At 41.4% G+C, this 12,500-nt stretch overlaps 1 protein-coding gene across 5 annotated transcripts in view; it reads right to left on the bottom strand.

The window, feature by feature from the left end:
• The window catches only part of Sdccag8 (serologically defined colon cancer antigen 8), a 201,120-nt gene that overhangs the window by 96,688 nt on the left and 91,932 nt on the right, over positions 1 to 12,500 (bottom strand). For all 5 annotated transcript variants that reach the window (XM_029538445.1, XM_021198898.2, XM_029538447.1 and 2 more), the window contains one exon: positions 11,635 to 11,777. In XM_029538445.1, coding sequence (XP_029394305.1) covers positions 11,635 to 11,777 — 143 coding nt within the window. The remainder of the gene's footprint in view (positions 1 to 11,634; positions 11,778 to 12,500) is intronic.

Below are 12,500 nucleotides of genomic sequence, written 5' to 3'. Positions count from 1 at the left end.
AATTAAGAAAATTTACACTAAAAGGCTTAAAATGTGCAAACATGTACCATTTCGATATTAAGCTAAGGATTAACACACAGCTCCATCACTGCTTTGAAAAACTTATAACCCAGAATATACACATCAAACCATGCACATTTTAAATCTATCATTGAAAAGTAAGGTTCTGCTTAAATAATAACAAAATAGAGGCTGCCAAGTGAACATACAATCCACCTACAGAGGTGTGAGCTGCCTGACTGATGAGCTCTGTGAACAGCAGCAACCACAGAAATGAAGGGGACCGGACACTCAGTTGAATGATTGTTATCCTCAGCGACTGGATACTCGGTCTCACAAGATGAACAGAACCCTCTCAGGTTTAATTGCTTATTAGTAGTTTCAGATACTATTATTGTCCAGAAAAGAAAAAAAAAGCAGTGACTCTTCAAATTTATGAATTCAAATTTAAAGGGGGTGGCTTTTTTGTTTTTAGGTATGTAACCAAAGCCTTGTCAGAAAGCGCACCTAAACATGATATGACAGCATTCGGTCAGGGGGCTACAGAGGATTGCGCAGGGTCACCGAGAGATTTAATCAGGTCTCAGATGCTGACACGAACCAGCATTTTGCAAAGTTTTTATAAATTCCTTAGAAATTAAAGAACTCAATCTTTTCTTTTGAAAATTGAAAGCAGGTTTTAATTTTTAACCAGTCAAGAAAACAGAGGGAATTTAAAAATTAAACCTGAGGGTTTTGATTGGTTAAATATGCACAGTTTATAAAACAGATTTTTCTCAAAGCAGTTTTCCGGACATGTGAAGGAAAATCATTGTGTTGCTAAATACAAAGCCAAGCAAAATTTGCAGCTTAAAATCTACTGAAGGGATATTTTTAGCACCAATTCTCAATATATTACTAGCCCTAAATATATTATTTAAATCCTTCTTATGTAATATGCAATAATATTTAATATGTGGATTTTGTACTGAAAATATGAGCTCAAAGGGGAGTACTCTTTTCTCTCTGAAATAGAATTTCTACATAGTTTCTGCTTTATGTGGAGAAAATTTCAAAACTGATGTGCCCAGCAAGCTTACTACCTTTCTGCATATTCTTTCTCTTTAGGGTGATCTATGTTTGATGGCGTTTGGTCACCTGGATCCCTGCTTTGGAATGGCACTGTGTTGGTACTGGTGAGTGGACCCCTTCGCTGGTGGATGTGCTACATGAAAGAAGCAAACGTCAGCAGAATGCTGGTCTAATAGAGGCTGCTTGCAGTAGGTGAAGAAACCTTGCCCCTCAGAACCCTGATTCAGAAAGACACGTAACCTTCTTTTGGACATTGATAGATAAGAACAGAGACAAGTGGGAAAGATTGCTGAGCACCCCTGTAGCATTACTCCCAGCCACACACGGGCGCCTGGATGCATGCTCCCATACACGGCTCCCTTCTGTAAAAGCATACGGCAAAGAAGAGGGAGCAGCGTCAGGGCTACTCTTGCACAAGGACTCACTCAGGAAGTCAGAGAATATTTGCCTGCCTAATATGCAATGTGTTTATTTTATCTTCGAAATAGAAGGAGTAGGGAGGAGAAAGTTTCATTTGATAACAACACCTTAGACATAAATTCTACAGGGGAAAAAAAAAGGCAGCACACTTATGTTGCCAGGTTGCAGTAGAGAAGAGGGAAGCCGTTTCTAAGGGCATTACCAGGTGAAGACGGAGCTGATGTCGTTCACATCTTTAATGCCAGTTTTCCTAAAACAGCATATGGATGTAGGATGCAAGGTAAAACATTTAGCTCCTTAATAAAGAACTGATGTTAGCTTCTTTTCATTCAGAATGCACCTAGCTGCTCTGCTTCTCTAAGAACTACACAGCCTGGAGACACTATCATTTCCCCCGCTTTATTGATTTCTGACTGCCAAGGTTATTTTGACAACAGAGGATATCCATTTTTCACCCTTTTTTTCTCAGTTACCTTTAGGCAAAACCTGCTTTGAGACATGAAAATATTGCAGTACTCTAGGACAAAGACCTGGGAGGTTCTCATAGACTTGACGAGAGAGAAGACGGGTTTGCAAGATTCTGTTAAGAGTTAGAAGAGACTAAATGACAACTTTAAATCTGCCACAATCATTTACTAATGTGCCGCTATATCAAATAAGTCTGATTTTTTTGACAGCACCAAATTAGATTTATTGCAGAAACTGCTGCATAAATAGCATATGGCTATGTTATACCACCTATTTCAAATCCTGGTAATGTTTCCCCCTCCCCCCTCCAAAATGAATAATTTGAGCCAAGCTATAAACCTTCTGGAAAAAAAAAGGAGAAAGAAAGATTCAAGTTTGAAAACAGATGCAGGAGACCTGGATCTTGTTGTCAAAGGCATAGCATTTGAATAAATGTGCTGACCTATCTGGAATCATAGCTCTTCAATGCACAATTAAATTTAACAGGTTGGCTTCTCATTTTTGCACAGTAATTTGATTTTTGTTTTAAGGTTTGGGCTCTAAATTATGCTTAGATTTTGTTGTTCAGTTCACAATTACATGGAGCAAAAAGGACGAGCAAGTGGCTCTAAGTCAACCATAGCTTGAATTAGGTTATTAAGAATTATTAAGGAGAAATGCACATATCACCTGGTTGCTTTTAGTTTTCATTTGTGAGAAATCAGCCCAGGAAGTCTTTTCTAATTTTATGTATAGTCCTGATACTGCAAACTGTGGATAAAATAGAGAGAGCGATCACTTGGCGTGCTACAGTGGAGAAGAGAATGACAGAGTCACACATGCTGCAAAAATCAAAGTTCCACGGAAGCTGACATTGAAAACTCATGCAACGAATTCAGAGATGGGCAGTTAGTTGCTCTGTTCCCAGTCTCTCTCCAACACCCAAGCCCACCCCCAAGTTTGAGCCACTCCAACTCAATTCTCCCTTTTGAACAAAAGTTTCAGTGTGTCCATCGATGGGAAAGGCATTGCAAGGTCTTCCCGCAGACCAATGGGCACACCGCTGCACACACCGTGGCACTGAGCTACCCCGCAGGCTCCCTCTCTGTGGTCAGTCTTCCCAGCTGCCCTATCTGTTACTGTCTGATTAGTTCTGCTAAGGAGCCCCTCCCCTGCCAGCTTTCAGTGCCATCTGTTCTACACAAGATGGCTGCTGCCCAGCAACCTAACACTGCCCTCCTACCTGGCACCCGGCTACCATCCTTACCCCAAAGTGCTAACACAGGTTCTCGCTGCTGGCAGAGTCAGGGTTTCATTACTACTACTTTGACAAGTGCAGGGTTGTTTGTAATTTCTCTTTTATCCTGATTTTGATTGTACAACCACCTCCCACTGATTCAGTTTGCTTCAGTTTTGTTGCTCACAGATTTCACTCTCCACATTAATCTCCCTCTGGCATGTTACTGCATCTGTTCCCTTTTTTATTATTAATTTTCAAATTCCCACCATTTTTGACAAAAAGGAGGTAATCTACACTCTGTTTCTGCCCATTTCATTTTCTTTAATTTGGAAGATAAGTATGAAAGCATGCCAAAGAAGTTAATTCTCCGTTAACAGTTTGTTTTCTGGCATCCCTAAGCCTTTGTATATGAAAGACAGATAGGATAAATGTTGACAGAATCACAGCAACAGAGTCCGACCGTTCCTGACTCTAATGAAGAGCAAGCACATAAAGCAACGTCTAAGATGTTATTAGTGCTAGGAGTCGTCTCCAGCACCGTGACTCCCTCTGCTTTTACAGATAATTTTTTGTCAAAGTCAGCCTGGGTGCAGGATCACATTTTGGGTTCCTCTACAGTTCTGACATGGGCTTTCTTTTTGCTGTAGATGGATTTCATTATTCCTTAATAGGATTATCATCCTTTCTCGGCTGAAACACTGCTGACCAATTCAACCACTAAGGATTCTGAATAGACATCTTCTTTCAGGGAGAGAAAGAACCCAAAGGCCAGCAGTGCTCACAGTAGAACTTAAGGAGCCCTGGGTTGCAACGCTGTTGCCATTAGCAAAGGACGCTATCGGGAGGAAGGATGGCTTTCCCTCTAAAGACAAAGAGTAAAGTTAGAAAAGAGGGGGTACTCTCTGTAGCCTGATTCGTCAGCGCTATAACCTTGGCAACGAGGGCTGCCTAGAGTAATAATAGATCACGCCCTCGACCGGCCTCAAGTTTTCTAGACTGAACATTGTGACAGCTGATTATCATCATCATCATCATTTTACATGAATTCATTTTAAAGCACTGAATTCTCAGAACAAGCAGAAGCACCGGAGCACAGCCCCTCTCTCTAATTTACAGACCCCTGGGTTAACATGATTTTACATACCCATGCATCCTCATCAAGACTCAGCTACGATTTCTAGAAAATGAAGGGCAGTTGACAGAACAAGGACGTGTCTAAATCATGGAGAGCCAGCCTGCTGAAGCACACCGAGTCAGCTCCCAGGAGGCAGGCAAGGGCAATCTGCTTACCCACTAGGGACATGGTACTTTGTTTTTAGATGTTGTGTCCAAGTAGAAGTGCAGTCATATAAAATTCCCCTTCTACCTCTGGGTCCATTCTTTGGGTATATCTTTTAGTCAGAAACAGGCTCCAGTAAAGACAACAATGTTTTCAAGGCTGACTTCTTAGAGTACCTTCTCCGGAGAAGGAATCCCCCCTTGACCTCAAAACCCAAGCAACCCATTTCTCTTTCCTTGTAGACCCCAGGACATGAGGAAGATACTCAGCTCTCTCCGAGGTGATAGAAGCATGCTAGAGGCCACACAGAGCCACCGTGGAACATAGACATCACTTAGCTAGACGTCTGCCCTACAGGCTGCTCCCGAATGTTGCTTTAACCTATTACTTAGTACTTGCTCTGACCTGAAACTGACTGCATTCCACCCCCAACCCCAACTGCAGGCTTATCAGATCTAACTGTAAGCAGTGTGTTCCCCATGAGGCTGACTTCAGTCTGTGTCAGGTCACAGAGAAGACTGAAACATTTCCCAGTCTCTTAAACCATCTTAAGCGTCTTAATAAGCTTCATACCTTGGATTTATCAATCAATGACTCACTGTGTAATAAGCATGTGGTTATTAAATAAAAAAGGAGTGCTGTCTAACAACTGACCTACTAAACAAAGCCAGGGAGGAGGGAGGAGGTGGGTGAGAAGAAATTAAACACCATTAAGCTGATGACTTGTTTCTTTCCCTCCGTGTATCTTACAGTACTATGGGAGGACAGAACTTTCTTTTAGAAACGCTGACTTGGGAACACTATTCTACCACATGCTGCTGCCTTCCCCCTTCTATTTTCATTGAACTTGATGCTCCTTGTTGTTGAGTCAGGCAAGTGGTGTGGGCAATAGGCTCTCGGATTCCTCTGGGCTTCTTCAGGAGATGAGTTGGCTGCTGCGGCCGCCATGCTCCAGGCTGTGGGCCTGTGCGGCAGGGGAGAGGAGAGCACCCCCAGCATCGATGTTCATTGCACACACATTTGGGCGGTGCAGAACTGAGAGCAGCGAGCCAGGGAACATTGAGCAGAACCTGCAGACACACATTTGCTGGCAGCTTCTCACTCAAGTCTCTTTGCCCAGGGCCACTCTGAGACCAGGGTGTCTCGCCTGTCAGACAGGTGGAGACACCGTGCATAGACAGTGTGGGGTCCACCAGAGCAAAATGGAATGCCTCTGTTTTCCTGGCTCCTTGACAGCCTACTTTCCCTGATACTGGGTGGGGGAGGAAAAGAGGATGCAATTTATAACAGCACCAAGGCCATCTATTTTGAGCCTTGAAGATGTTGGTTGCACATATATTCATTTAAAATTATTTTTGACACGTTCTCTGCTTAATTTATTCATGAAAGGAGTACAAGAGGGGGAAAATGAGCTTAACTTTTAAATGGAAACTTTAGGCTAAAAATTCTTGAATAAAACTCAAGAGGAAAAACCTGAAGTTAACCATGCAACATAAAGAAATGCATTGATGCTAAGTGTCTTCTTCAAATGAGCCCAGTGGGGATCAGGGCTGGGACCTAAGCTAATTGATAAATGCTATTCTTTTTCCTTTCTTCCTCTTAATAGAAAAGAGCAGAGGTAAATGTATGCTAAACACCTGATGCCAAGCTTGGTGTTGGGGGACTGGAAATAAAGAGGGCTTGATTCTGGCCACTGAGCTTAGAGTTTACAACCCTCAAAGTCTACCTAGCTCGAAACTATGGGTTTTTAAAATTTTTTTGTTTGTTTTTTATATTTGTGTGTGTGTGGGTGTGACTGTGGCACCTACTGGCCAACTTCAAACCCTCCTTTTCTTTCCCTTCCTCATTGACATTCCAAGCCTCCCCTTATGAGACTCGTCTTCTTCATCTGTTGAGGGATGCTCTCAATCTCTGTCAGCGCTGAGAACTTCTTGTACTCAACCAGGTTTCTTTGAGCTCTTGCTCATTTGTAAAGCACTAGTTTTTTAAAAATGAAATACACTAACTATATATGCACACTAATTGAACTGCTTATCAATTTTTAAAAACTGATACCCACTCCGGTTTTAAAAAGCTTACTCATTACCAGTTGTGGCCATTTAAATGTACATAGGTGCTATGGGTATGTGTATCTCAGTGGTCACTGTGTGCATAGCAGGAATAAGGCCAGGCCAGAATTCAATCCCTAATTTAAAGTAAGACAATAAGGGAGGAGGAAGTAGAAATGAAATACGTCTATACATAGGTATATTGGTTTCTATATTGACACAGTGTTTATGTTTCTCACGTCATAGACTAGCAGCAAGCAGACACTGCTGTACGGAACCAGACAGTGTGTGGCACATGCTCACTGCACTCTTGACTTCTTGCTACTTTCAGTCAGAGCTTATTTTCTAAAGTAAGCAACCAAGCAACCTTATGAATTGGCCATGCCTCTTTCGATTTATATTGGCAATGGGCAATATCAGGCTCAGATCAACATGAACAGAAAATCTTTCTTTGTTCCTTTTTCCCAGTCCAAACTACTTCTCAGGCAAAGAAAAAAATTAGTGATCATATTTTAAAGCTGACAGGGACAACGGAGCAGACACCCACCTGCTCTTTCTTTACCCAGGGTCCTTCACACCTTGCCCCCTAGTGATATAACTTCCTCCTGGCAAAGTGTGACTTTCCCCTGGGCTGCAGAATACCATATCCCAAAGGCATGCATGTGCATCTAGACACAATTTGCTTCTAAGGGAGTAATCCTGGAAATGAAGATTTTGAAAGTGAAGCTTGGGAAGTCATACTTTTGAAATTTGAAATCGAAGGCATCTCCTTTGTCTTCAGTTTCAGAATGAAGGATTTGATCTGTGAATCTGAGTGAATGAACCATCCTGAGCCAAGATGAGCTCTGCCATGGATGGTTCACTCTGGCGCCACAGTGGTGCTGGAGCCAGTCACCAGTCCCAGAATGAAGAGAGCCGGCTGCACTTGCAGCTTCTTCCTCTGAGGATTTCTAAGAACTCAGCAAGTCTTGACCCATGCTGGTAGATTGAGCAGTCAAATTAAGTCAAGAAAGCATTTGTAGCAGTTATTATCTGGAAGCTGAACATCAGTCACTTCAGCTTCTATAATGCTCTAGAAAGAAAGTCTTAATCACCTTTTGTTCCAGTAAACCTGTCCATTACAGTAGATAGCCTGTGACTTCTCTGCTGTAGCTTTTCTCAATTTCAAAACGATATAAAAGCTCAACCTGCTATCAATTTAGGTCAGAGGTCTTCCCATATGGGTCATAAAAGTAGGTCAGGGCAAAATGATCATTTATTAGGCTCTCACTTAGATTGCTGCTCTGAGAATTCTTTGAAAAATTACTTATGCAAAAGGGGACATAAGGATTTTCATGACAGACACACTGATAAAATCAGGAGCATGCAGGTCTTATGATAGGCACATCTCCCATTAGTACTTAGGACAATTCAGGTCCAAGGCTTCCTACAGGAACTTCCCTCCAGGTCAGATATGAGGAAAGGAAACAGAACTTAAAAAAGAGGGTATGTCAATAAGCATGATAGTTATGTAGAAGAGTGCCCACCACTGTGAGTAGCTAGTAAGTCACACAAACAATCAGAAATGGTTGCTTTTGAGTTTTGTTTCAAATTACCCTGACACATATACACAAAAAAATAATCTTATGGAAGGATTCAAATCTTGTAGTTCCACAGATGTTTGGATTTATTAAAATTAAATATGTACAGGGATTTCAACTTTTTTCCTTCCTCTTGGTAAAAATCAAGTCTAAGAGAACGATAGTTTCATTATGAACAATTTAAATGGCCAATAAAGGGCTAGTAGAAATGGCCCTGAGAAGACTCAACTGTTGTAATGGATATTCATATTGGTATATGAAGGATCAGTGAACACTTTTTAAAAAAAATATTTATTTATTATATGTAAGTATACTGTAACTGTCTTCAGATACTCCAGAAGAGGGCGTCAGATTTCATTACAGATGGTTGTGAGCTACCATGTGATTTCTGGGAATTGAACTCAGGACCTTTGGAAGAGCAGTCAGTGCTCTTAACCGCTGAGCCATCTCTCCAGTCCCAAACACTTATTTCTATTACAAATTAGCGTTACTGTTTTTCTCAGTTGTCTTTTTGGGAACAATCACATTTATCCATTTCCCTAGTAATTTACATAGACTTACAGTCTAATGAATAAGTGATTAGCTTGGCAGGCAAGCTACTGGGGTTCAAAATCTGTTTCTATAACATATCAGTTGAATGACCTTAGATGACTCATTTTATTTCTCCATAAACTGGGAAAACAGGAGTCTATATCTAATGAAGTTCCCACAAGGACAGCATGGCTGGCCTTCTGGCCAGTTCCTGGAGCACAGCACTGGTGCTCGCTCAGTGAGGGCCAGTCTCTGGTGATAGCTTTATTCTAAAGTTATTATGGGAATCATGACACCGAACAGGAACTAAAATGAATATACTCTGAACCCTTAGCAGAGATTACCCTTAAAGGGGGGATGGAGAAATCAAGAGAAAGGAGTTCTCTGTTCTACAAGGAGTCGTAAGGCTGCAGCAGGGAAATTAGGATTCAGGGAGATGCTGAAAAGAAGAGAAGGCTACAGTTAGGCTAAAGGAAGCCCCTGAGGTATTTACTTGTAGAGAGTAGTGAAAGGAGAAGAGAGCCTACCACTGTAAGAGTCGCTGCATCTGGCTAAATCCGGTTGGAAATCAGCAGTGAGGATTAGTGGGGAGGAAGTGAGTGGAAGGTCAGAGTCGGCCAGGATGACCTACTGTCCACACTGAGTGAGTAGACCTTTGTGACGGTTGGTCCAGTGGACAGCTTGGTGAGCAGGATGGCAGTCAAGATGCTATAATTTGACTAATTTCATCAGCATCTTATAACATGTCTTCTTATTTATTTTTAAGATTTGGCTAGAATGTGTCACTCAAAATGTTGGAGCATGAATGGGGAATGCTTACTTGCAGAGTGGTTCTGGACTTCAGTTGCCGACCTGCACTAAAACAGAAGAAAGATATCCTATTCCCATTTACACTCCTGGGTAGACCAAATGGATAAAGAATGGAGTAATGCTTGCAGTAACAACTGTATATATATATATATATATATATATATATATATATATATATATATATATGAAACTCAGCCCAACAGCTAAGCTTGAATTTCAGTATAAAAGAGTGATGTGTCTTTTTCCCTGGAGTTTTAATTGTCACCTTTAAATTTATGATTTTGGATTTTTTTAATCAAACATGAACATAAATGAAGCATGAAATGCTTATGAAAAGTACTACACTTAAAAGTAGTCAATTAAGCTTCAGCTCTAGAAAGTGGGCTTGCGTTTTTGTAGAACCTGCACAAGTGAAGCACAGCAGAAAAGGCTTCCCAAGGAAGCAGGCACAGTCTGTTCTCTTAGGAACAAAGGACTTAGTTAGCACGCGTGCACTGCAGCAGTGACGGGCGGGCGGCGTCTCAATGCACTCTCCTTGCGGGAGTTGGTCTTGTCTAGCTGTACAGACAGACAGTGCAGGGGAACTCTGCAGACTTTGACTGCAGAAATTAACTCCGAACAAGAGAGAATGCAAAGGGGCAAAAACAGCATTAATATTTATTCACCAGAGCTAGGTCACACCAAGACATTAAACGCTTCCCACTTCTGTAGCTTAGTAGGGCTTAGCACACAAATGGTTGCTTCTCAATAGAAGTCTGACAGGAAAGGAAAACTAGCAACATTATCACGATGAAGCTAAAGTTTCACATTTGGAGGAGTAAATAGCCACAGAAACTGGGCTAATAGTGTGTTCTCAATGCCACAGTGACATCGCTTTGAATGTGCACTAAAAGAGCAGCTATTATTCTGCAATATTAAGCATTTTTCCTCATAAAAGTGTTTCATCTGTTGGGGTTTTCCCCTGGGATCATACATGTCTAAGTGCTTTCTTTTCTCTCTTCCCTTTTGCTCTCTCCTCTCTCGCTGCTTAAATCAGAAGGTGTCAAACCATTTGGAAGATTATCATAACAAAATGTTTTTAACAAAGTTTGATTTTAACAGAACTGGAGGCATCTTAGCACTAACCCAAAACTTTGGGAGGTTCACCAACCTCTAGGATATTTTTTTCTCCAAATGCAGGCTGTTAGAGTAGTGCGTTTCTCCATCTGTCATCAGACCGTGCTTAGAATTACATTGTCATATTTAATGCAGAAGGGATCATTCCCCTATCGCAGTTTAAATTCAACATAGGACTGTAATCGGAAGACCAGTGTTTTCCTATTTTGTAAATTAAATTAAATATCATAAACTTAGGTGTATATGTAGACAAATTTCCTTCTAAAACCTGAGGAGACACTCTGAGAACCAAACAAGCTCAGAGCTTGACGTTAAACTGAAGGCTGCCCTGGGCGCATGGTAAGAAGACTCCTGAGTGTTGAGTCTGCTTCTCCGGCTGAATTCCTCTTTCTGTGTACATTTATATGTGTGCATATGTATACACACATGCATGTGCATGTGTTTCTAATTCAGCAAACTCACAGTGCTTACAACCGAGGGTCCTGTTTTAATTTTGAGTGATCTATATGCTTACTGAAGTTCACAAAAATGATGAGTGCGCCATAGCACATAGCTCATGATGAAAGCATGACAATCCCAAACCTCGCTGCAGTAAACGTGCTCATAATGTTCTGAAAGCAAGCAGTCCCGATCACTTCATGTCTAATTTCACAGCTCCTTTGGAAACACACTCCTTACTTTTGTATCAACTCCATCTCAGTCTGCTGTCAGCATGTCACTTCCTTTTGTCTCTTTTGCCACTGACAGAATCTGCTTATTTTCATAATTACATTTCCTCATGGTCATTCTTCAATATTTTTTATTAGACGAAGAATTAGTGGTGGTAGTGGCAGAAATGTCATTTGCTTCTATTGATAAGGAACCACTGAAACACTTGAGCACTGTGACCAATGCTTTTGTAATACACCAGTGAGTCCCTGACACACTCGTCATTCCCGAGGCTGGCTGTTTAGCTTGCCACGTCTCCACTTTCCGTAATATGCCTGAAAGCTGTGTGTGAATTGAATGACTAAGAGTAACAACTGTTGGGAGTCTGTGGCAGAGCCCGGTGGGCGCGCTGGGTGCTGAGTGTGTAACGTGATTAGGGCATACCTGGTGAGGTGCAGTTGGCGCTCGGCCTCGCCCAGCAGCTCTGTGACTCGCAGGCACTCCTGTCTGGCCCGAGCTGCCTTCTGCTGCTCCTGCTCCACATGCTGCTCACTTTCGCTCAGTTCCAGTCTCAACTTCTCTATTTCCTTAGGCAGACAGAGGGAGGAAAAGAATCCATACTGAATATATACACTTGAACTCAAAACTAGTTCCCTTTCATTTCTTCCACAAATCTTAATACAATAAAAAAATTAGAAAATGTAGACTAGCTTAAATTCCATAACAAAGAGAAAAATCACAACTATATATATATATATATACACACAAACATGAAGTAACTATGGATTGTGAGAAGTCTGATTGAAAACATGAAACAACTGAATGTGAGTCATGAAAATGATTGATAATCTACTTTCATGCAAAGGCTTGTACTTTTAAAAGAGTAACAGCACTCATATGATAAGATACAGGCAGTGATCAATATATGACATTTTTACTTAAAAAGACAGATTTACAGTTTTATTTGGATGCCATAGAAACCAAATTAAAGGTTAAAACAATTTGTTTCTAAGAAAATATGAAGTGCTAGAAAGGCATTAACATGCTGTCTAATAGTATTTATAAACAATTTAGGGACAGACTCAGCAAAGAGGACCGCCAACCTGTGTGCGTGAGACCTCAGAGCTTACATTCTAGCACCTGTACTGACAGGTGGGCAGAGCACGCCAACACTATCAGGCACAGACAGACACCCGTGCAGGAACGTGAGCAGTAGCTTACTTACTATTTGGTCTGAGGAACGTGAGCAGTGGCTTATTTACTATTTGGTCTGAGGAACGTGAGCAGTGGCTTACTTACTATTTGGTCTG

The sequence above is a fragment of the Mus pahari genome, chromosome 5 (genome assembly GCF_900095145.1).
Source record: "Mus pahari chromosome 5, PAHARI_EIJ_v1.1, whole genome shotgun sequence".
Taxonomy (NCBI): domain Eukaryota; kingdom Metazoa; phylum Chordata; class Mammalia; order Rodentia; family Muridae; genus Mus; species Mus pahari.
Note: the sequence above shows the minus strand (reverse complement) of the source record. Positions and strands in the feature narration are given on the sequence as shown.